At 33.2% G+C, this 26,340-nt stretch overlaps 4 protein-coding genes across 4 annotated transcripts; 2 read left to right on the forward strand and 2 right to left on the reverse strand.

The window, feature by feature from the left end:
• On the reverse strand, positions 1-2,019 carry LOC140823322 (gibberellin receptor GID1B-like). Its single transcript, XM_073184602.1, has 2 exons — positions 1,701-2,019; positions 1-1,240 (listed from the first exon to the last, which is right to left on the reverse strand). The coding sequence occupies exons 1-2, from the start codon at positions 1,737-1,739 to the stop codon at positions 248-250; spliced, it is 1,032 nt and encodes a 343-aa protein (XP_073040703.1). The 5' UTR covers positions 1,740-2,019; the 3' UTR covers positions 1-247.
• Positions 2,020-7,974: 5,955 nt separating this feature from the next.
• Positions 7,975-8,726, forward strand: LOC140823323 (histone H2AX-like). The gene is made up of 2 exons (XM_073184603.1): positions 7,975-8,328; positions 8,402-8,726. Exons 1-2 carry the CDS (start codon positions 8,125-8,127, stop codon positions 8,627-8,629), a joined length of 432 nt encoding a protein of 143 aa, XP_073040704.1. The 5' UTR covers positions 7,975-8,124; the 3' UTR covers positions 8,630-8,726.
• Positions 8,727-9,553: 827 nt separating this feature from the next.
• On the reverse strand, positions 9,554-10,334 carry LOC140823324 (uncharacterized). Its single transcript, XM_073184604.1, has 2 exons — positions 9,969-10,334; positions 9,554-9,888 (listed from the first exon to the last, which is right to left on the reverse strand). The coding sequence occupies exons 1-2, from the start codon at positions 10,074-10,076 to the stop codon at positions 9,628-9,630; spliced, it is 369 nt and encodes a 122-aa protein (XP_073040705.1). The 5' UTR covers positions 10,077-10,334; the 3' UTR covers positions 9,554-9,627.
• A 10,573-nt stretch (positions 10,335-20,907) lies between these two features.
• LOC140823326 (protein TRANSPORT INHIBITOR RESPONSE 1-like) lies at positions 20,908-24,479 on the forward strand. The gene is made up of 3 exons (XM_073184605.1): positions 20,908-21,471; positions 22,634-23,126; positions 23,387-24,479. Exons 1-3 carry the CDS (start codon positions 21,017-21,019, stop codon positions 24,197-24,199), a joined length of 1,761 nt encoding a protein of 586 aa, XP_073040706.1. The 5' UTR covers positions 20,908-21,016; the 3' UTR covers positions 24,200-24,479.
• Positions 24,480-26,340: the final 1,861 nt, after the last annotated feature.

Genomic DNA, 26,340 nt, shown 5'->3' on the forward strand with positions numbered 1-26,340 from the left:
TAAATGCAAAATATTCTGCTATATATTGAGTAACAGATACAAGATCTCGATGTATTGGGATTAGATTTATTACAGCAATCTAACGGGAAAACAACTGATGAGAAAAGTGAAGTACTAAATATGATGTCAACTTACTCAAAAGGAGTAATCCCTACATGATAATATATATATATAAACTATAAGGTGGGGGGTTGGGGAAAAAGAACCCAGCCTGCTGTTATATGTGACAGCCAAGTTATATTAACAGTTAAGAATGAATGAAAGTTTTGATCTCATCCATAAGGGAGCGGAAGTGTTCGTTGTTAGGCAAGAAATAGAACCCTATCGTCGCCTTTTCGAGGTAAAGGAGCTTCACTTCTTGGTCATATTTCTTGAGTCCTTCCACATAAGCCAGTTGCCAATCTTGGAGAATATCTAATCCCGCCACGACGACGAGGCTTTTCGGGAGTTTAAGACCCTCTAAGCTTCGGCTCCTCGGGCCAAATACATTGCAAGCCGGATGGTCCCTATCTTCACCTTCTGGTAAATAAGCTCTCCAATACCAATCCCTGTCTTGAACCTTCACAAAGTACTTCCCATCCAATCTTTGTTCCGATTCCGTCCTCTCCTCCCCACCAAACAGTGGGTGTAAAAGTACATTACCCAATACTTCCACGCACTCTTCCTCCGACGCACGGACTGCAACATAATGGGCTATATTACCACCCGAACTATCGCCCGCTAAAAAGACGTGAACTTTCGATTCTTTCCCACTTCTAAGCCATGATCTTGATTGAACCCACTTAAGAGCCGTCCATCCATCATCACAGGCACAAGGGTATCTGTGTTCTGGAGATCTCCGATAATCCACCGATACCACAGCCGCCTTGCAATTGCTGACAATCCGTCGACAGAACGTATCGTATATAGCACTATTGGCCGATGAATGAACAAAGCTTCCACCATGGAAGAACACGATCACGGGAACTATTTCTGTATAATTCAATGGCTTTTCGAGTTCTATGATCCCCCGCTGAGGCTCATTTTCACCGGCAGGCAAATAAACTCGGTTAAGGAGACTCGTGGCACGATCAATTACATCAAAAGAGTAAACCCCATCAACAGGGATCGCATTCGCAGGAACTTTTCGATCGAGAAACTCGTTTAAATCGCGATTAAAGGTTCCGTCCGGCCGGCGAAGCATGTTGTAAGCAAGCTTGAAATTGGATATGAGGATCCAAGTGTTGAGCGGAACAACCCTCTGCACAAAAAACAGTCATGGCACAATTACGGTAAGGTTAGCAATATATTTAGCACAAAATTCGAGAATATTTTAAACGGAGAAAATTTTGATCCATCATCCACAAGCATCCAAATTCAGAAGAAAAAGAGAAATCCCGGATATTGATCTTATCCATTAAAAAAAACAGATTAAGAAAAATACGAGAAACCAACTGTAACATAATGAGAAGCCGAAAATCGCTTCATGGGTTGGTTCATCGTGTAAGGAAATAGCTCGGAGCCCAGACCCAGAAGAAAAGGTAAAGATTCAGCTGTTTCACAACAAATCAAACCATTTCCCTCGAAATAAATCCATCATTCTTGAATAAAAACTTCAAAAAGTGAATTAAATCTGTGAAAACGAAGCAGTCTCAACTCAAGTAGCCCGTATTATAGTTCAAGAAGAAATTCCACCTCAAGCAACAAGTATAATGAATTACCTGCGATTCATTTGCATTCACTTCGTTACTGCCTGCCATGAAAGACTTCTTTTCTTCAATAAACACTCGGTGTCCCGCTCAAAGAAGTTCCAACTTCTGGTATATATTCCTTTTGCCCTTTGATTCCTCCTGTCTTCAGCTTCTCTCCCAGCAACGGAGAAAGGGCTTCAGTTTACTTTTCTCACTCTACAGATCACCCACAAATAAGAGCTATAAAGATCAACAACTCGCCAAAGAACGAAAGGATCATAGACCAAAAGAAATTGAAAATAATATGTCCAATTTCTGCATAAAATAAGTGAAATATAGATACAGATGCCAATATATAAATGTGTTGTGTGTGTGATGAAATAAATTGGAAGCCAAGGAAACGACGGAAAGAAAGCGGTGACGACAGAAACGACAACTTGGGGAGTCCGCTTTGCGAAAAATATTTAAGTGGGTCCCATATTTTTAATTTATTAGATAATATATATATGTAAATATTATAAAATTTTGAGGGAGTATCATGTGAGACCGTCTCGTGGATCTTAATCTGTGAGACGGGTCAACCTTACCTTTATTTACAATAAAAAGTAATACTCTTATCATAAAAAATAATAATTTTTCATGGATGACCCAAATAAGAGATCTGTCTCACAACTACGACCCGTGAAACCGTCTCACATAAATTTTTGTCTAAAATTTTACATGGAATACATTTTACTAATAATTTCACTAAATTAACTTACAACGAAAATATATTTCAAAATAAAAATGATTTATTCTGGAAAAATGTAAAATAATTCATTTTCAACTTACATTTTCGATAATAAATTATGAGTAGATTTCTTGTGAGACGGTCTCGCGAATCTTTATCTATCAGACATGTCAAACATACTGATATTCACAATAAAAGGTAATATGCTTAACATAAAAGTAATATTTTTCCATGGATAACCCAAATAAGATATATATCTCACAAAATATGACCCGTGAGACCGTCTCACACAAACTTTTTTCATAAATCATTTTAATTTGAAATGATGAGTCGTATTAGATTTGAATTGAAATATATTAGTAATATTATATATATATATATATATATATATATATATATAATTGAAGTATATATTTGAGACAATATAAAAATTACAAATAAAATAATTTGAAGGATAAAAGTACTGAAAATTTAAACTCGTCCTTTCTTTAATTTAGTTGAAGTAATTTTCAGATTAATATTCTTGAATTTGAAAAGGCTAGCTCCAAACCCATTTTGATAATTCCAAGGCTGCCAAATCACGACCACCAGTCCATTTGTTAAAATTAGACATTGAGTTCTGGGAGTAGCCAAACGGAGCCCTGTCGGAGAGCCAAATAGACACGACAAAAAGTTCTATTTCCCATTGACTAAAATGCCCCTTCTCTCCATGTTTTGTGGAGTAGTGTAGAACGCGTGACGGCACGTTGTTCGTGGGACCCACTTTCTCCTAATTTTTCTATTCTTTTTTAACAGCCTAATTGTTATGATAAATAAAATATTATAATTTATTTTAAAATTTTAATAATATTTATTCAAATTAAAATATACTAATTTTTCGTTGAGATGTATAATTTTTTTTGAAGGAAAAAAATTTATATTTGAGTGTATCCAAGTTTATTTTTTGAGTGAGTCTCATGTGATACCGTCTCACGGATCATAATCTGTGAGACGGATCAACCCTACCCATATTCACAATAAAAAGTAATACTCTTAGCATAAAAAATAATGTTTTTTCGTTGATGATCCCAAATAAGATATTCGTCTCACAAATACAATCCGTGAGATCAGTCTCACACAAGTTACTTGTCTTGTTTTTTCTACAAAAATGATATAATTTAATTTGATTGTTATTTTCTTGGGAGAATTGTTTGTTTCTAATAAAGGTCGAGAGAAGAGATTGGGCCTACGTAGAAGAGTTTTGGATTTTTGTGTGTTTGGTCAACAAGTGGGAAACAACGTTTTGGCTTCTTCTCGACTATATTCCACCAAATTCCTAATTTAACAAATTCAATTAACAACACTTTCCTCCATACTTTTAAGATTTTAAACTTCCAAAAATCGTCTCCATACCATAATAGGTCTATACGACCTTTGTTCTATGATTTGTCTTTTTTACAAAAAAAAATATTTAATCCAATTTTTATAAAATCGCGTATGATATGATATTGTATATCACCGACGTTGTTTATATGTTACTATAACTAATTAGAAAACAAAAAATATGCATTCACGAATTCGAATAACATACAAGGTTCTTAGTTATTATTTCTTGGAGATACTCAGTATACTTGTACTTTAACTTTTTTATTAAAAGAATGTTTACTTCATTTATAAAAAAAAAAAAACAAAGAAGGTTGATGCGTCCATTCGATTTAAATAATTTTTACCGACAGTGGAAAGCGTAACCTATATTTGAATAATGATCGATCTATAAACTTAATTTAATTTAATTTTTAGTGGTAGTCGGTAAAGTTCATTTTTATATTTCGGTTTTTTTTCTTCCTTTGATTAGCATTTAACCTTCGATATGCATTCGTTTTCTTCTCTCATTTTAGGATACAAGTCTCACTTTAGGCCAATTAATATATAAAAATTCATCTCAATATTTAAAAAAAATTGAAAGACGTGGTGTTATATAAAATTTTTATTTTTATTTAATGTGATAGAGTGTTATGATAATTAAATATATAAAAATAATACAAAACTCAAAAGCATAACCGAAAATTAAATGAGATATTATTGCAAATGTAGACAGTTAAATATAGTATATATTTTCAAGTCAATGTGGACATTTAAATTTTTTATATCTATTTATTTAACTTTTTTATATATATAATATATAATATATAAAATTAGGTAAAAATAAATAAATCATGCAAGCACTGTCGGCGCATAAACAGATAAGAAATATGAACTCAAGAAACAAATTTGAAATCATAAAATTTATTATGATAAGGTTAATTTTATCATTACAATATAATACATAAATTTAATCACTCTTATTAAAATCATACCAAACATTAAATATATATCATACATCTTATTTATCCTTGACAGTATATTATATATCACATGCTTATCCTATCATATGTAACAAACTATGCCTTAAAGTCTTGTGTACATTCAAGAGACATCAGCTATAAGTGAGGAGTGTAAACAAATTGAGCCACCGACTCGAAAAATATATGTTTCAAAATCGAAATCATCGGAAAAATATCATGTGGCTTGACTATCTATTGCCCTAAATTTTTCTCTCGATTTTCTATTTCATAACATATTCGAGTATATTTCAATTTATTTATTCACGAAAGCATGTCACAAAATCTCCTCAATGATACTAATAAAATTACTTTATCCAAAAAATAAATTAACTAAAAGTTTGTTTGGTTGAAGAAATCAATTGATTAAAAAGATTTGAAAAGGTCGGATTTATTTAAATAATTTGTTTAAACTACAACTTTTTTACATCCAAATTCGTCCAAAATAAAATAATTTTATGGATTGATACGCATGTCGTGATCAGACTATGGTCGGAAAGGAATCTTAAGTTCGAACACTTCAATTATATATCTTGAATTTTCTTGGAAATTCTATTTGATTATATTATAAGGTTCCAAAATCGGATTTTCTACACACACAGACACGTACTTGAAAAGCCAAACAAACATTATTGCTAAGACATTTTTTATGACCAAATTAAAACCCATTTTGAAAAAAAACAATATATGACTCATCTCCTTAAAAGCAAAAACTCGTGTGATATGGTCTCACGAATCGTATTTTATGAGACAGATCATTTCTTTGGGTCATCCATTCTCACACATCTTTATCTATGAGACGGGTCAACCCTACTGACATTTACAATAAAAAATAATATTCTCAGCATGAAAAGTAATATTTTTCATGGATGACCAAAATAAGATATCGTCTTACAAAATACTATCCATGACACCGTCTCACATAAGTTTTTACCTTACTTTTTATGGTAAGAGCAATACTTTTTATTGTGAATATCGATAGGGATCGATCTGTCTCACAGATAAAAATTCATGTGATCATATAATAAGAAAGACTTACTCATCCTTAAAAGTGTTGCCTGATTAAACTCCAGTTATAACATTAAATTTGATTGTTTTTATTAGGTAATAAAGAATAGAGTGTACGACAAATATTTTTTTAAAAAAAACACACACAAAGTTAGTACAATGTATGAAGACCTGTGTGTGTTTTTTCCCTGGTAAACAAGGAGCATCTTCCCTTGGATGATATCATGTCTTGTTACAGTGAATTAAAAGTCAGCCATCCATATCAAATTAGGCTTGACTCTACCATTGTTGTCTCTTGGGGGAATTAATTCGGACAAAAATTAATGGATTTACATTTTGTTTTTTAGCTAGGATTAATTTTATTTTTGGTGGTTATGTGTTCATTTAATGATTAGACTTTCCTTAATCTATCTTATCTTATTGTTTTTATTTTAGCTACCTTGTCTTCATGAGATAATATTCTAAAAATCACGAAACACGATGAAAGGTCGAAGTCGTGATTGAAGTTTTACAAACTTAAACGGGTTTTATGCGTGAAAAAACATTTTTATTTTATCAAATTAATTAAAACATATCAACATACAAAACATATGAATAGAATCTTATAAATTTTAACAATCAACAATTAAAAAAAAAATTAGCTAGAAAAATTCTAATTATCAAACAATATTCATAACCATGATAGAACAGATGGAGTAAGAGGTTAGCAAAATGATTTCGCGTGTATTTTTTTGTTTAATAATATAATAAATTCTATTTATTTATCTTTTTCTTAGTAGATATTTTATTATTATTTTATATAGAAAGCAAATCGATTTTCCAATTACATCTCTTAGCTCGTGTTTTGGATCGAATCCCTTTGAGCATAAAACCAATCCAACATACCCATTTAATGTACGGAAGCTTCTTTATCTCATATAAGCTTTCACCGTTGTATGTCAAATCTATCTCATATATTTAGTACGAGTCATACATAATTGATAATTGGCGAAAAGTTGTGTGAGACGATTTCACGTGTCGTATTTTGTGAGACGAATATCTTATTTAGATCATCAATGAAAAATTATTATTTTTTATTCTAAGAGTATTATTTTTAGAGTGAATATCGGTAGGTTGACCCGTCTCACAGATAAAGATTTGTGATACCGTCTCACGAGAAGCCTACTCATTAATATCTGCATGGTTATGGTAATTTTTTATTTAGTATTAATTCCATGATATAAGTTTGAAGGGAAAAAGAGAGCTAATTACATCTATTTTTGGAAAAATGTTTTCTTCAATGACCATGAAACTGGTGGGGTGCGGATTGGGTAAACTCCTAAGTTAATAAAGATAAAAACTTGTGTAATACGGTCTCACGGGTCGTATTTTGTGAGATAGATCTCTTATTTGAGTCATCCATGAAAAAATATTAATTTTTATTGTTAATATCAGTAGGGTTGACCGTCTCACGGATAAAGATTTGTGAAATCGTCTCATAAGAGACGTACTCATTAATAAAATAGTCTTTAAATCATTTTAGTCAAGTAAATTGTATCAAACACTATATAACATACTTGTCTCAAAAAATATTTGCAAAGATAACTCAATTAATGGACAATTTTATCCTACTCCGGGAGATTTACTCTCTGTCACTAAATAATATCTACATGTATAGCATTTAAAAATAGCTACGATAATTTTATTAGCGTTTATAAATGAGTAGAACATAGAATTTTTTATAATAATTAAATTTTAAGATATTGATTTTTTACATTTCATATGATTCTACCACAAAAATAAGAATAATAGAAATGAAAATCTCAAACCTCAAACCTAAAAGTTTTACTATCAAAAAAATTTGACGTAATTTTTAAATATAAAATATTAAGTTTTAAATTTTGAGAATAATAATAATAATATAATGATATAACACATGTTATATATATTAAACGAAATTAGTTTAATGATTAGTTCGGTTGATTTTGGTTAAAGTAGTGTGAAATGTAATAATAATAATAAAAAAAAAAGACACGCGTAAGAAAAAAAAGTAAAAGGGAGTACCTCACCTGATGTAGGATAGAATTGGCCTCAATTAATCTTAGAGTTTGAATTAGTTGACTAAATTAAATATATCTACGACGGCCCATTTAGAAATTTTATAGTTGGGCCTTGACCATGCCCACTAAATGGGGAATAAATATTTCGGAAATTTTAAAAAATCCACGATGGCAATCCGCGTGAAAATTATCCACCAATCAGAAGAAACGTCCGAACACTATATACATCTCGATTCTCGCTGGTTACTCTGCTCAGTGGCTCGCAATTCAAATTTTCAAATCCCTCCAAAAATTTCTGCCGATTTCTTAGCACAAGCATGAACCCAATCAGCACACCATCCAAGTCCACCGGCGGCCGTGGCAAGCCGAAATCGAAGGCAGTTTCTCGATCAACAAAGGCAGGACTCCAGTTTCCCGTCGGTCGAATCGCACGTTTCCTGAAGAAGGGACGCTATGCTCTTCGCGTCGGATCCGGTTCGCCTGTCTACCTCTCCGCGGTTCTTGAATACCTCGCTGCTGAGGTAGGCACATGATTACTACACAACTTATATTCGTGATTTTCATTTGTTTTCATTTGAATGCTATTAACATCAGGTGTTGGAGCTTGCCGGAAATGCCGCTAGAGACAACAAGAAGAACAGGATTATTCCGAGGCACATCCAGTTAGCTGTTAGGAATGATGAGGAATTGAGCAAGCTTCTGGGGTCCGTTACTATTGCCAGCGGCGGTGTTCTGCCTAAGATACACCAAAATTTGCTTCCTAACAAGAATGCGGCTGGCCCACGCAAGGGAGAAATGGGGTCGGTTTCTCAGGAATTTTAGGTGTTTCAGTATGCTAGTCTTTAGCATTCGTTTTTTTCGTTGTAAATTTGTTTTTAAACCAGTGGTGTTGTTCTTGGAATACCAGAAGAATTGTTAACATTCTCGACTTACATTTATGACTCACATAAATCGAATCATCCAGGCAGTTTTAAATACACAGAAGACATTTGGAAATCACCAAGATTGAACGTATATGTAAAATGTTCCTAATATGTTTATTCAATACATAAAATAGCAGTGTGAAACATTTTAAAAAAGTTAAGATTTTCTTTAGATGAGAATCATGTTTAAGCTTTACATCTTTAATGCGCCAAAAATAATTTCCCAAGAGCAAAATTGAAAATCCTCTGGACACTGTTAGTCTGCTTACATGGCTCTGTATTTCAACCCCTTCAAAATTTCGCCGAGTTTGAAAGTTGGACGAGTCCACTATGGGCAGCCGAGATGAGCCCAAGTCCTCAGATTTGTTAAGCCTGAATGAAACCTTCTGATTCAGGTTTTGCGGCTTGGCAAGAACGTGGTTAGGGATAACGAGGAAGTTAAGCTGAGGCACGTACAGAGAAGAGTTGAGCAAGCTTTTTGAAGCGTCCCATTGCTTATGGTGGTGTATCGCTGCCCATTTCCCACACATTCTTCTGCCCAATAACTCTGGAGGAAGGGATAAAGAGATCGGATCCGCATCCGAGTAATTCTTGTGCTTATGTTACGCTGGTCAGGTTTTCCATATCTGCATCCATTTGTGAATTGGTTTTGTCGAATTCACAAATCTCGGTGACAATATATAAAATCTATGTTTTTACTGCCTACCCGATTGAGTTTTTTGTAGATAGTAGTTTAGGTTGTTATGACAAATGAAAACCTGCATAGAGATTTTTTCGGAATCGAATTCAGTAGCTTATTCGCATCTAACAACAATACTTGTGATATTTGGAAAATACTAGGTCAATTGGATATCTGAGAATGGTGGAACTAACACAAGAAAACTGAAAACCATATTCTCAGGTTTGTAATATCCGTTGAATGATTAGATTCACGGCGGCATTTGCTGACGAGAAAGCTCCATGAAAGCTCTCTTGGTAAGATATCGATTCCAGTTCGACAGCCATTTTCAACAGAATCTCCCCCAGATCGTCTCGCTTTTCCAGCAGCGATCTGTTGAAAGAAGACGCAGCCACCTTGCTTATTTCTATGTTAGTCTCCTCCGGACAATATTCGTCGTCCAACCATTTGTTCAGTGTCGCTCTTAGCCACTCCGATTCCTGCCAAAACCACACTTGACCAATATATCTCCAGCGTACCATAATTCGAAGTACCCAACACGCAAATTCAATCAGTTTACCTCAGAGGCTTTCGCTGGATCCAACCAGTGCTTCGGAACCCTAAGTTCTTCGATAAAATTCTGAGGATCTTGATCTTCTCTCCCATTGCTCGGTAGGTTCTGGGTCATAATAAATCCTCGATGATTTGATAATTCGAACCGGAAGTCGGCGAAATCGAAAGTTGAGGAGGTTCTCCCCCTTGATCACTTCGCCGAATTTACCCAAACTGGTTCGGCTGATTATCGTGCGAGCCAGCATTGGATTGTTGAAAATTAAAGATCCCATTTTTCGCAGCAGCCTCGCAATCTTCCTTCAGTAGCGAAATTTTGAGGTGAAGCTCAATTCCTGGAGATGTGGATAAGATATCTAAATCACAGTATTTGACCCAACCCATCATCATCTTCATCTCTCTTTGTTGGCTTAATTAATTTTTTTAAACCATTTTTTTTCCATAAATTAATTTTTGAGATAAATATTTTATTTAAATTATTAATAAAAAAATATTATTTATTATTACAAATATTGATATTGTTGACTCATTTAAAAATGACAAAATTTTATGTGAAATGGTTTCACGGGTTGTATTTTGTGAGACAAACATTTTATTTGGGTCATCCATGAACAAATATTACTTTTATGCTAAGAATATTATTTTTTAGGCAAAAACTTTGCGTGAGACGGTCTCACGTATCGTATTTGTGAGACGAGTCTCTTATCTGGGTAGTCAATGAAAAAGTATTACTTTTTATGTTAAGAGTATTACTTTTTATTGTAAATATCCGTAGGGTTGACCCGTCTCACATATTAAGATCCGTGACACGGTCTCACATGAGACACACTCTATTTTTTATTGTGAATATCAGTAGATTTGACACGTCTTACAAATAAAGATTTATGAGACTGTCTCACAAGAGACATACTCTTTAAAAATTTGTAAAATTGTCCTATAAAAAAACTTATTATTTGTTTTATACACGTTTTGATGAAATATGACTAATATTTATCTATAAAGTATTTTATATGCCGTACCTATTTACAAAGTACAAGTCTTTGAGTCGATCACTAATAATAATAAAATTGGATTAAGAGAGATCAATTATATTGTAATTACTAAAGTAAAATGATAGATATATAATATTTTATTTACTTTAACTGATTATGATTAAGATTGATATTAAATTAAATGATGACTTTTAATTCATCTCTTTAATCATTATAGTTAATAAAATTAAATAGTAATTATTTATATATTTAATTTTCTTTGTTTTAAACAGTTTATGATTAATATATTTATTATGTTTTTAAATTTTTTAAACATAATAATTTTAATTCAAAATAAACACATGTTTATTTTTTAAAAAAATTCCTTAATATTTTCTATAATATTGCCTTGTCTCAAATGACAATATAAGACCAAACAATTTTTTAGTACATTATTTAAAAATTATATATATACATATATATTATTTATTCTATTTCTTCTATTTTCTATATAAAAAAAATCTTGTAGATATTTCTTTTCACGCTTCAAGAATCATAAATGTAACTATTTAATTTGGCTAAATGTAAATTATAAAATGCTTTTATAAATAATGTAGTTAATAATTTATATTAATATATGAAATTTAATACTGATACGAAAAATTCAAATGTAGGTGAGATGAGTAACTTTGTTTGTTTGAGCTGAATTAGATGGTGAGATAAAATATCATACCAATTAAATTGGATTAAAAATAATTCATTAATAATAATTAAAAAGGGTCCATGTATTTATTATAATCGGTAATTTTTTATTAAAAACTTGATAAAATATGATAATTAATTGATCAAACTCTCTTTAAGTTGTGTAGACACAATCTTAGTACCAAAGTAAAAAATTTGTGTGAGACGGTCTCATAAGTCATATTTTGTGAGAATGATCTCTTATTTGGGTAATCAATGAAAACTTATTAATTTTTATGCTAAGAATATTATTATTTTATTTTGAATATTGGTAGGGTTGACCCGTTTCACAGATAAAGATTCGTGATACTGTCTCACAAGATGCCTGCTATAGTACCAAAATCTTAAGTTTTAGTACGAAATATGAAGTTTAAAATGAAGTTATGACGATTTTTTTTAAAATGATTTTTAAAATGTTTTAGATATATTATAAATGCCCGCAATATATTTGCCTTATTAAATTAGCGGACAAATATGACACATTCATCATTTCAAGGTTCCCAAGCAGTTTTAAAATTGAAATAAAAATATATATTTCATCAAAATAATAAATTCAAATACTTTATTTTAATTTCGAACTAAATTAATACATTGAATTTATGATATACCTTTGAAATCAAATCCGATTAAATATTTGAATATGTTTTTAAAATGACAAAAACTTGTGTGAGACGATTTCACGGATCATATTTTGTGAGACAAATCTTTATTTGGATAATCAATGAAAAAGTATTACTTTTTATGCTAAAAGTATTGCTTTTTATTGAGAATATGGGTAAAGGTGACCCGTCTCACAGATTGTTGAAACGACCTCAAATGAGATCCATGAAACGACCTCAAATGAGATCCACTCTTTTAAAATGGAGCATAACTAACCTTTTTGGACCATTATTATTTAAAAACTAAAAGAAAGGTCCATTTTAGTGTTGGACTTATGCAGACTAATCATTTTGGGTTGAAAGTCGTGGATTTTGAGTCAGGACCACCCACCATTTAAAATCAGAAAGGAAATATTACATCAAATAATATGTCATACAAAACTAAAACATTAAATATATGTATAAATGATCGAGATTATAACAAAAATATACAAAACTTAGGTCTCGTCTTAATCAAATAAGGTTTATCATTGTAATTTTTAGGTATGAAATTTAAATATTTTTCGAGACAGTAAGCTATATGTTGTTGAAAATAAATACAAATATATTATTTCACTTATCGAGTACCGGGCGACGTAAATTAAGTATTGATGAACTTAAATTGAACATATTCAATATATTATTTGAAATTTTAAGTTCAAGGAATTGAAACGAAATACTATCAGATCAGAGAGTTAAAACTAAATTTTTTGATACAGAAACTGAATCTTAACTCATATTTGAATTTAGGTACCTGTCCTGATCTCAGTTGACCCATGTTTCTATGTATAAGATGACGAGTAGATGATAGAGGCAGCACCAATTATAATCATTTTTATTTTTCTTTCAAAATAGTCGTGATTCATTGTTATGTATTATTTCAGTCACCGATAATAATCAAATAAGATTGAGATAATTATATTTTCGATATTGATATCACGAGATGTACCGGGTCATAGATAATGCCCGGGATGTTCCGGGCCCCGGAGCCGGTCTATGGGTAATGCCCGAGATTTGATGTGTTGTTAATCTGAAATGATTCGTTGATTAATTGATGTGATTATAGATGGAACGAATTAGACCGGGATAGGCGGAAAGAGGATTGGAAATATGTGTGATGATGAACTCCCACGCATATGCGCGAACCAGCCGGGCGCATATGCGCGAGATAGGCAGAAAGCCTCGCGCATATACGCGGAGGGTGTGCGCGCATATGCGCGAGCTGTGCGATGGTTCAAAGTCATTTCCAGAGAACCTCGCGCATATGTGCGAGCTGTCGAAGATATCATTGCCGAGACCAGTAGGTCTCGCGCATATGCTCCGGTTGAGGTCGCGCATATGCGCGAGACGCGTTGGGCAAAAATGAAGCCACTTGCCCCTTATCATGCATTGATATATATAAGCAACGTTATTCCTTCAGAACTCAGAAAGGAAAAGAGGAAAACAAGAAAGGGTCAGAAGAATTGTGTGAAAAATCCTTACGCCTTTATATTTCGATCCGTCCGTCTATTTTCGATCCGATTTCGGTACTGTGTTCCTATCGACACAGGCTTCAACTGTACGTAAGTTTTACTAAGTTTTGATATGTCTTGAAATTATGATATTGCCAAGACCAGATATGATTCATATATGATGTTCTTGACATATTAGACGTCGTATAATTGAAAACGGATTGAAGAACGGATATCGTATGAAATTCATTCGAACGAGTTTCGTTTTTCGATGTATATATTCGAATGAGTTTCATTATAATTGAATCCTTAATTCATATTAGACGTCGTATAATTGAATCCTTAATTCATTTCGTTTTTCGATGTATATATTCGAATGAGTTTCATTATGTTCCACATTTGACATTTGTATATATAAAAAAAATTAGACCATGTTTATTATAATTGAATTAAATATTCCCACAGACGATTAAAAAATAAATTAGCGTTCGGGTCCCCAAAGCCCGGGTCGAGGGTTGGGATATTCCCGGGTAGATAAGACAACGATGTGATTAGAAATCCAGGCCTCAACTGTCCGGGACACTCAGAATAGGACTTGTCAGGGGAGAGACCAGTCAGTCAAGAGGCCGGGCCGTTGGAGCACCCGGGACATAGCCCCCCCAAGACGTTGTATGCCCGGGCCCTCATAAAAAATCCCTAGAAGCATTTTACTCGGGCCACTTCGGTATGAGTGCTTCATTTAATAATGCCGACAAAGTAGGGTACGCGGCCGACCTATCTCTGACACTAGTGCAAGAGGCTGATAAAATCAGGGAGACTGGATGCAATTAATATGAGATTTGACGTGTCAGAACAATAGAGTATATCAGCCACCCTACTATAATTAATGATCAGCACAAGGAACGAGATCATCATTACATCCTCTACTATAAATATCAGGTTATCTCCTTGCATTTATTCTCTATTCACATATTGAATGCTCTCATTTATTGTTCATTTACTATTCACCTTTCGCACCAATCTCACAACCATCACTTGGTTGCATTGGTTTCTTGCTTGAGTTCTTCACTGACTGAAGCATCGGAGTGGTCACGTCGGACACCCTTTCGACATTCAGTCACGTGGTTATTCTTGGTTGCAGATCTTTATATCTATTGCGGGAAGCAAGCTCTTGATCCAGACATCCTGCTCTTATTTTTCCCAACATCTTGATATTAGATTCGATGAAACACTCGACCCGGCTCGTTCATTTTCACCCGGATCACATCAGATATATAATTGATACTTTTTCTATTTTTGCTCCTACTAATGTTTACATGGATTTTTAGAAGACAACTTTGGTACATATAATGATTTTTTTATAATATCATTCGAAAGTAAAATTGACGGATTCGTGTAAAAAAAAGATCAAAAACGAAAAAAAATGCAATTTACATGATTATAATTGTAAATGCACAGTTAACACGATAGAAAATGAAACAAACAGACAAATTAAATGATCAAAAATACAAATTTTCCAATAAAATGAGATTTTTTGCTGGTAAATGTGTATGTGAGAATAAAATAAAAAGCCTTTTTCCGCTTTCCCATTGTGACCAAAATTGCATGATTGATTATGGCCATATCATAATTGCACTTTAATTATTCTGATTGAAAAGTCTCGGTCCGAGAATAAGTATGCGGATTACAATATCTGACCATTCATTTCACTATGTTACTTGTATGTAATTATCACGTTTCAAATCATGTCTATCACCATTTTTTCAAATTCCCAATTCCTTTTTCTTCGACGTCGTTTGTTGTGTAGTGACATAAAAATATTTAATTAAGAAAAAAATTTAAATTCGATAACATGTGATAACAAAAAATATCATATAACGAATTTAGATTAGCCATGAAAAAATATTACTTTTTATGCTAAGAGTATTATTTTTTATTGTGAATATCGATAGGGTTGACTCATCTCTCAGATTATGATCCGTGAGACGGTCTGACATGAGACTCACTCTATATATTTATATATATATATATATTTTTATAAAATACCAATATGATTTTGAACTCGTTTCCTTTGCGTGGAAACAAAATTCAAAATTTATATCTACAAGATCTTAGTTTTTGTCCTCTAAAATATATTTCTACCTGTTGCTTGGAAAAATGAATTTAGGCCAAGAAAACCAAAGCTTTGGAATCTATACCCTCACACCTAAATTTCAATGGATTGAACAGTCTCAAAGTTGAATTGTTGAACATAGTCACATCCAAAATACATCTTAACTAATCTTAAATAATCAGACACTATTCAAATTCAAGAAAGAACGATAAAAAAAAAAAATCAGTTGTAACAAGACGATAATTAGGCATGGTTAACGGATTCCAACGATCCGGAATGATTTAAAATCGAATCGAGTTCTCTCAAAATTTTAATCTGATCCGTTTGAGTCCAATATCGGAATTAGTCAAAGACCGGTTTCATACAACTACAATTATTATTGAGTGGGTCTCATGTGAGACCGTCTCACGGATCATAATCTGTGAGACGGGTCGACCCTGCTCATATTCACAATAAAAAGTAGTACTAATAGCATAAAAAATAATACATTTTCATGGGTGACTCAAATAAGAGATCCGTCTCACAAATACGACCCGTGAGACCGTCTCACACAAGTTTTTTCCATTATTATTAAATAAATTAAAATTTGACATGTCTCAAAATGAATCTAAAAAAGTTGGTTTCAATTTGGTCTCAACCGGGTTTGATCAGATTTCAATTACCCAGCAATCCGGAACCGGTCTGATTCGATCTCGTAACATGCCTAGCGGTAATTTCAACAAAAAAATTTTATTGAAATTTTAATATATAATTTATTTGATTTTAATTTTTCGACTAATTAAATTTTTTTGGTGTATCTGGGAATAAAAAGACATGAAAGTGAGGATAGATATGTCAGCAGATTAGGTTTGGAGACGCAAGTTGCATGGTGATTGCTTTGGATGTGTGTTTGTCGGTGACCCCCCAATGTAATGAGGAAATGAGGATGCCACAAACTTTTGAAAAGTTTGTCACTTACATATATTTATGGCCTCATAATAAAAAAGAATCATCATATTCCTAACTATGAAAAGAAAGTTTGATTGCAATATTGATGCTTATCCATTTTTTTCAATTTGCTTGACTTTAGAGTAATGTATTTAGATCCCTTTACACGATAATAATTAGAAATTAGACATCTTTGGGAAGCTTAATAATTGAATCAACTCATAATATCACAAGCAAACTTTATGTGGATGTGTACCAACCAAATTATGGTGGTATGTTGGAGATGACCAATCTTTTGGAAAATTCTCGTGCATCAACTTGTTGATGTTGCGCATTTGATCTGGTTGGTTAGATGAGCCGTAAAAGAGTGACGTTATATTTTAATGGGTAGTATTGTATATGCTGAGAATAGAGCTGATGATAGATGAATGGTAAGACTGATAACTAATATATATGAGATAGCAACAAGAGATGTATACACGCATCTCCTTGGACTCATAAGCATAACAGTCCAACTCATTAACACCCAAGTAGGTGTACTCTGTACTGTCATAAGTATAAGGGAATAAAGTTTCGTCTTTGGTAACAACTATAACGTTTGACGTTTTGGTGAGCGCTTAATCCTAGTAATTGATATCAAAGCGAGGACATTAGTTCAAGTTTCCAGTAAGCATATTTATATACTTCTTAGGGTGAATGTTGGGTTAAATGCTGCTGACGTTGCGCTAATTGCTCTGGTTGACTAGGTTAGTCATAAAAGAGTGACGACAAGTCTTAACGAGTAATATTGTATTTATTGGGGATAAGAACATCAATAAGAAAATGGTAAAAGACCGATTTGTAAAATATATTAAACAAAATCAACAGATAGACACGCACTTCCTAGAACTCATATGCTTAACAGTCCGACTCATTAGCAGCCAAATAGGTGCGCTTTACGCTGACACATTTATAAAAAAATAAAGTTGCATATTGGCTAACATCTATAACTTTTGGTCTAGTGGTAAGCGTCTGAGCTTTACACAATATTTTTGTTAATAATACAATAAATATCTCTGTTGGATAAGACAATTGAAACATGACGCTTGAATTTTTGTATGATTTAAAATAATTTGAGAGTCATCGTTACCACCAACTAATTTTTTTGGTAAAACGGCAAACGATCGATCATATAACACCTAAGGTGGTTTGAACTCAACTACGAACGATGGTAGTAGGTGTCAACCTTTTCTTCTTTGCTATATCATATGTATGCGTTTTTAAATCAATATATGTTCGTCCCATCGGAAAACGATTATTTTTAAATTATGGAAACATTTAAAATATTTGTCAATTTTTATTTTTTATTTTATATACATACACATGAATTAATAATCAAATTACTAAAACTTGTGACTGCTTTGCATAATTTTGACATGATTAGTAGGTCCAAAGTTATTAGTCCGGTGGGACTTAGCATTTATTCATTATTAGGGTGGCCATCACTCCATTTATGCAACTCATTTCCCTGTCTCATTTATTTTGTATGCTCTTTTATCTGCCAACATCAATATTGTTTTGATTCGATAAATCTTGATTCTGAATAACTTTTTTCCCTTGTAAATTTCAAATTTAAATTAAATTTTATTTGAGTAGATCTCTTGTGAGACGGTCTCTCGAATCTTTATCAGTGAGACGAGTCAACCCTACCGATATTCACAATAAAAAGTAATACTCTTATCATAAATAATAATATTTTTCATAAATGACTCAAATGAGAGATTCTTCTCACAAAATACGATCCGTGAGACCACACAAGTTTTTACCCAAATTTTTAGCCCCGGATTTATCAATCATTTTTACACATACAACATATGTGCTTCGGCCGTTGGTAATAAATAATTAGCACAGCAAATCTATCCTTTAATTAACCCATAATTTTCAAAATATTAGGTGGACAAGTACGTACGATAATCATTTAATTTATTAACTTCATTGAAAGTAATCAAAACTAATATTTGGAATCACGTGTTCCCACTAATTTTAATATTGTATATAATAATTTAAAAAATAATATAAATGCGCAGAATCAATGGTTTACAGTTGGATTAATGCAGTTGGCATAATTAAACTAAAAGATTATGATGCTAATGGTGCCATTACCCACCCTTAATTTGTCGTTAACCAATGCTAATTTTTTCAAACAATACAGTGTTTATTGGTGCGCATCTGCAATTTGCGTAAACATTTTAAACTCCACTTTGAAATATAAAAATGGAACGACTTATTATTATTTCACCGAATCCATTATTAAGTTGGTATCACTGTTATTAAAAATAAAAATAAATTGGTCCGTTCAAATAAATTATTCTCGATCGTCCAAATTTCAAGAACCGAATTATTGTAGTTTAATATTTGCTTTAATCGATCGTAACAAAATTTTCGCTTTTTGTTATTATTATATTATTAATATTGAGAGTTGTGGACCGACAATTAATTTTGATGTCATAATCTTCAATATTTTTAAAAAAAATCAAAATAAGTGTATTTAGTACAATTATTTTAACTAATTATAATTTATGAAATAAAGAAAAATATATTATTAAAAAATCACTATAACCAAGTATAAATAAATTTGCCAAAACAACAAAATTCACACCCGGAATTAATTTTAATATAAATCGTCAATAATATATTTTGATAACTTCAAAGTGTAACACGGTTTGGAGGATCGTGTGATAAAATTTTTGGCAAAAACTTGTGTGAGACGGTCTCACGGGTCGTATTTGTGAGACGGATATCTTATTTGGGTCACCCATGAAAAAATAATACTTTTTCATGCTAAAAGTATTACTTTTTATTGTGAATATGGGTAGGGGGTTGACCCGTCTCACATCTCACATGAAACCCACTCAAAGATTTTTGTCCATTCATATATAATTAATCAAATTTTAGATTTTAATTTACGACTATTTAATTCTGTATTTTTTGTTAAAAAATGGCAATTCCAACAAGAATTGATTTTGTGGAACTCGCTTACAAATGGTAAGAGGTACTAATTCACTAAAAATATAAAATAATACACGATTATTTAAAATTTAAAGAAAAAACTGTACTTCTGAATTCGATAAGTTCTCGAATAAATGTATGTCATGTTTGTAGACAATATTTCTTGTAAGATGATTTTTCAAATCTATTTATGTTAAACACAAATTATTAAAAATTCAGTACATTAAACACAATAGATGAAAAAATACAATTAATTATTGATAAAATATTTGATTCATCTATTTTTTTAAAAAAAAATCGATGTCCCAAGTACGATAAATGATTAAAACAATATATTGATGATTTAATGTCTCAATCGCAATGAATGATGGAAACAAAATGTTGATGATTTTTAAATTTTAAATTGTGTTGAACACATTTTGTTTTTAACCATTTGTGTAAACGAGACTACTTTGAGCAAAAGTAGCTCGGTTTAGAACACCAAATGCATCAGAAGATTTCATATCAGTACGCAGTAGACTACAAACAACACTAATAAGATAAACAACATTTGACAAAATCATGTGTAGCAAGATCTTCCGATAAAGTGTTGGTAGAAAATCAATAATAAATGTTAGAGAGTTTTTAATTGATGGATCTAAAATTCATCAAAACATGTAGACTGTATTTAAATTGAGGATTTAAAATAAAAAAATACGCTTGGATCGAAAAATATAAAATATTTTAACCTGTTTGAATAAATATTCAAAGAATTTCAATATTAACTGTATTCGATTTTAAATATCCCCAAAATTATGTCAATTGAAACACAATGCTTAAAATAAGATATTTTCTTCAAAATGAAATGAATCAATCCAAATGCAACGTAAATTCTTAAAATAAATTATCTCAATTTAAGATAAATTATTACCAAAAAAACCAAAATTTGAATCCAGTTTGGATTACATTACATTACAATGTTCTAAAATTGGATTCACAAGTATAATGAGATCCGCCGTCAAATCTAACGGCTAGATCGACCTTGTGTTCTTGTCCTGCCGTTTATTTGAACCCCGGTTAAATCCTGACCAGACCGCAGTTGAGATGGAACCCTTGAATAATATAAAAACACTGAAAAAACCTTATCTGCTTTGTAATAAGCCTCTCATCCCAGGTCATTCGTAGCATCTCTGCTGACTCTCTCTCTCTCCGAAACCTTCAGATCTAGGGCTCGTAACACAGCGATTTCTATGGCGTACGCGTTCCCGGAGGAGGTTCTGGAGAACGTTTTCTCGTTCCTGAGCTCTGATAAGGATCGGAATGCGGTCTCGTTGGTGTGCAAGTCGTGGTTCGAGATCGAGAGGTGGTGCCGGAGGAGGATTTTCATTGGAAATTGCTACGCCGTGACGCCGAAGATCGTGATCCGGAGGTTCCCAGATGTGCGGGCGCTGGAGCTGAAGGGGAAGCCGCACTTCGCGGATTACAACCTCGTGCCGGAGGGTTGGGGGGGTTACGTTTACCCGTGGATCGTCGCCATGTCCAGTTCTTATCCCTTTCTGGAGGAGATCAAGCTTAAGAGGATGGTAGTTAGTGATGAGAGCCTGGAGATGATCTCGAAATCGTTTAAGAATTTCAAGGTGTTGGTGCTCTCTTCATGCGAAGGTTTCACCACCGAAGGTCTAGCTTCTATCGCCGCAAATTGCAGGTGATATGTTCGTTGATGCATTGTAGTAAACCTTTTTTAGTTTTCTTTTTATTTTTTTCGTTCGAGATTGTTTTAATTCTTTTCTTGTTTGTTTTCTGACTGCACGTTGAATGTATCTTGTTTGTTTTAAAGCAGATTGCGTGGTAATGCTGACAAATGTTTGGTTTGTTGTGTTGAGTTGGATTGGAAACTTTAGGTGTTCTGCTAAGTCGCTCGCTGTTTTGGTAGCGGGAGGTTGATAAATTTGAGATTTGTGATTGTTTAACATTTTACATGGTTGAGAAACTGAACAACGCATCGTTCAAGTAAAGGTTTAATTTTTTGTTCATCTAGCTTTGACGAGTAAATTTTTTTTTTAAAATTATACTCTAGGTCTGTTTCACGATTCGTTTGGTTTGTTTGTTTCAACTCTCGTGTTGGTTTCCTGTCCTGGAGAATGCACGAGCCAGCGCTAAAACTATGTTTCACGCCTTTGGGTGGTGCCCCTTTATGGTCAATCTTCTTTAATTGCTTGTTTGATGGGTTTTCTTTTTGCCAATTTTAAGGTGTAAATTGATTTAAAAAGTTCCTCTTTTTCTTCATTTGATCTATTTACTCGAGTTTCTTCTGGCAGAAAAGTTTTTCCTGTATTATTTTTTTTATCTTAGTAACATATATGACCTGTCTAACGTCTCTGGTTCTTTATATCTTTTTTGTATGGTATTGTGTGAACAAGTACAACACGTACGTTCACTAACATTTTCAGTTAATTTCCTTCTATTTTTGGTTGTCTATTCCAATATGAGTTTAGCTCTGCAAAGTTGTACATTTAACATGTTTGTTCTTGGGAGTAGTAATTGTGCTTGCTCTGGAAATGTGATGTATGAGTTGTGTGATTTAAGTTACTTGAGTTGCATAATTAACTGTAGTAATATATTTTGAAATTGCAACAAGCATTAATGTCGTATATTTGATTTACACAAGTTAAAGTTGGTTCAATTATTATGATGGAGATTGTTTGAGAACAGTATTATCCTTGACAAGACTCAAGAGATTGGTTGAAGCTTGTTGTTTAGGTTACCAATGAAAGCTTTTGGTATAGTGGCAAGTGTTCGCTCCTATGTCTTGTGAATAATTTTATTACTATTCAATTATATAGCCATTGATGTTTTACAAAATGCAGGAATCTCCGAGAATTAGACTTGGGGGAGAGTGAAGTGGAGGACTTGAGTAGTCATTGGCTAACCCATTTTCCGGACAGTTATTCTTCACTAGAGTCTCTTAATATATCTTGCTTGGGGTCAGAGGTGAATTTTTCTGTGTTGGAGCGATTGGTTGTCCGATGCCCAAATCTGAAAACACTTAGGCTAAACCGTGCTGTACCCCTTGAGAAGCTACCGATTCTACTTCAGCATGCACCCCAGTTGTCTGATCTAGGTACTGGTGCCTATTTTGCTGAAATTCGCCCGGATATCTTCTCAAACTTGGCAGATGCCTTTTCACTTTGCAAGCAACTCAAAAGCTTGTCTGGTTTTTGGGACGTGGTTCCCGCATATGTTCCAGCAATGTATTGTGTTTGCTCTAGAATTACTTCCTTGAATTTGAGTTATGCCACTATTCAGAGCATGGATCTCATCAAGCTTGTTAGCCAATGTCGGAACTTACAGCGACTATGGGTGAGTTATCTAATGTACTTTGTTGTTGGAGTTTCAGATGATGATATGTGACGGTATTGTTTGATATTAGAGCATTTGTGGTGGAAAAATGTTGATGTTACCATGTATAGGGACTCTTATGGTTTATGCTACATGCCTCTTGTTTCTAGACATATTTTATAGTTTCCTTACCTTCCCTTCGTATTTGCAACCTTCAATCTATCATGCATGTCACCTTTGCCTATTACATTTGTTAAGTTATTGAAGAACTGATTATACAGGTTCTGGATTACATAGAAGATATTGGTCTTGAAGCTATTGCTGCATCTTGCAAGGACCTGCAAGAGCTTCGTGTATTTCCTTCAGATCCTTTTGTAAATGAACCAAATGTATCTTTGACAGAACAAGGGCTTGTTGCTATATCAGAGGGCTGCCCCAAACTTCAGTCTGTTTTATATTTCTGCCGGCAGATGTCAAATGCTGCATTACTTGCAATAGCAAAAAATCGCCCGAATTTGATCCGCTTCCGATTGTGTATTCTTGAGCCTCGATCCCCTGATTACTTAAACCTTGAACCACTTGACAACGGTTTTGGGGCTATTGTAGAAAACTGCAAGGAACTGCGTCGCCTCTCTCTCTCTGGCCTCCTCACAGATAAAGTATTTGAATATATTGGGACACATGCTAAGAAATTGGAGATGCTCTCTATAGCTTTTGCTGGGGATAGCGACTTGGGCCTACATCATGTGTTGTCGGGGTGTGAAAGTCTTCGAAAATTGGAGATCAGAGACTGCCCATTTGGGGATCAGGCACTCTTGGCCAATGCTGGGAAGCTGGAGACAATGCGATCCCTTTGGATGTCTTCTTGCTCTGTTACTTTTGAAGCATGCAAGCTACTCGGTCAGAAGATACCTCGACTCAATGTTGAAGTTATAGACGAGAATGGTCTCCTAGATTCTAGGCCCGAAAGCTGCCCTGCTGAGAAACTTTATGTTTACAGGACGGTTGCAGGACAAAGGGTGGATATGCCTGGTTTTGTTTGGACAATGGATGCAGATGGGGTTTTTGTGAAACACAAACTCTTAGGCCATTAGTTCGACACTTGGCTATTGCTAGGAATGGGGCGGGTCTTGATAATTGTCGGGCCCAATTGTTCAAACCTATTTGGTAGCAGCTATGTGCAATATTTAGGTTCAGATTCATATTCGATTAAACAGATACCTGTGTATCTTTATTTTGTTCCATAATCCATCATCAGATGGTTCTGGGAAATAAACAGTGGAGAATGTTTCAACTTTGAACTGTATCCATTGCAGACCTGATGGTTTTCGAAGATCTTGGTAGCAAATTTCACGCCGGCAACATATTTGTTTCTACACGCATTGTGGCTTTTAACATATCTGGAGTTGTACATAGCTCCAAAACTACATAGTTGTAGACAGACATCAACAAATTGGTCAGGAAATCATGAATTCTTGAGCGGCAACTGTGAGTACCAACTTCTGATACTATTAACTAACAATAAGAGAAGTGCATACAATCTTTAATCTTTACAGGTGACCCAAATACTACTTTAACGACAATGTCACGATCTAGCAAGTCCAACATTTTCATTCCACAATATTTTTTTCTTATTTGGAGTTCTGTAATCTTGTATCTAAATTTATATTAAATAGAAAGATAATAAAGAGTATTTCGTATATATTTATAACAAGTCAAATTGTAATATATCCTTGCAGTGGATTAATATGAGACGACATGTATCAGTAGTAATATATTCTTACAAAAATGTGTGAAATGTAGTGGCTGTTCAGAACTCTGAAGTAAATATTGTGAGTTAAAGAGGTGGCTCTCGGTGTGGCATTTTTTCACACGTACTCAAGTAGAATATGTACAATTGATCATCTACGAGACAAAATGAACTTAGATTTACGAACGAAGTCACATTGTTAAGATGAATCATATACTCGAGTCGATTACCCGTTATTCATCGAACTAGCTTTTCGAACAGAAGCCGCATTGTCCAGTGGACTAGCAAACTGGTACTTTGATCGTTGTCCAAGGTTCCGCTCATTCATTCGTTCAGTCATTCAGTCGTTCAATCAATAGCTGATTGCAGTCAAAAATTAATAATTCCAAAAATATATAGAAAAATATGAACAACAAAATGTGAAATACACAAAATGATACAATAAATATGAATAAATCACCGGTTTATGAAATTTTACTATAAATTCCGAGCCGAATGCCAAAAGACAATAATTGAAGAAAAATTGATAGCGAACTCACGATAAAAACTTCACCTCAGTAGCTTATTTTTTCGTATCGATTTTCAATCCCAAGCCAAGATAATTTTTTTTTTTATAAATATAATTTGAGTGATTTTACCTCAAATAGAACTGATAGCGAGTGATAAAACTTTTAAAATCATTTTCATGACAAACTTGTGCCGATTAATTTTGTTTAAAACTTTAGAATTTATATAAATTAAAATACAAGTAAAAAAATTACCAAAATTTCAAAAAATAGTGCAAAAATATTCGGCTGTTGAGAAAATCAAGAAACGCCATAGCGCATGTGCCACTTCACCGGCTCGTGGCCAAGCTCCGGCCGTGTGTTTTCAGTGAACTCTTATTGGTCTCCTCTACGACTTTTGTGTAGAAAACATTTTCTAAATTTTGAACTGAATTCGCCTAGATTTTGAAAAACTTGAATGATGATCTGACTTTATTTGGCCATCCAAATAGTGTTTTCAGCTTACATTTTGGATGATCGGCTGACATATGTGTATACTAAGAAACATTTTTAACAACTTTTGTATTCAAACATTCGGTTGAAAACTTTTGGAACATGGTGAAATCGAAGCTCCAAAACTCTATCTTGAAGTTGTTTTCCCCTTCTTCACGGTTTCGAATTTTCTGGACATATTCCATTTGTGATCTTGTTACACCTCCAACGTGGTTTCTAGATAAAAAAAAGAGGTTTTTTTTAAATTCCTAGATTGTTGCACAAGTTTTGGAATTTTCCACCTTAAATTTTTCTCTATTCTTGTCATTTTCTCTACTTAATTTCTTCTCTACAAAATTTGAGTGGAGTGACTCATGAATGCCATGACACTTATTTTAGCCCCAACTTCGACAAATGTCATGCATATTTAAACACAACTTGACAAATGTCATATTTGAAAATTAGTATTAAATTATTACTACTATTATTATTAATATTATTTTTATTA

The sequence above is a fragment of the Primulina eburnea genome, chromosome 2, assembly GCF_022965805.1.
Source record: "Primulina eburnea isolate SZY01 chromosome 2, ASM2296580v1, whole genome shotgun sequence".
In the NCBI taxonomy this organism is placed as follows: domain Eukaryota; kingdom Viridiplantae; phylum Streptophyta; class Magnoliopsida; order Lamiales; family Gesneriaceae; genus Primulina; species Primulina eburnea.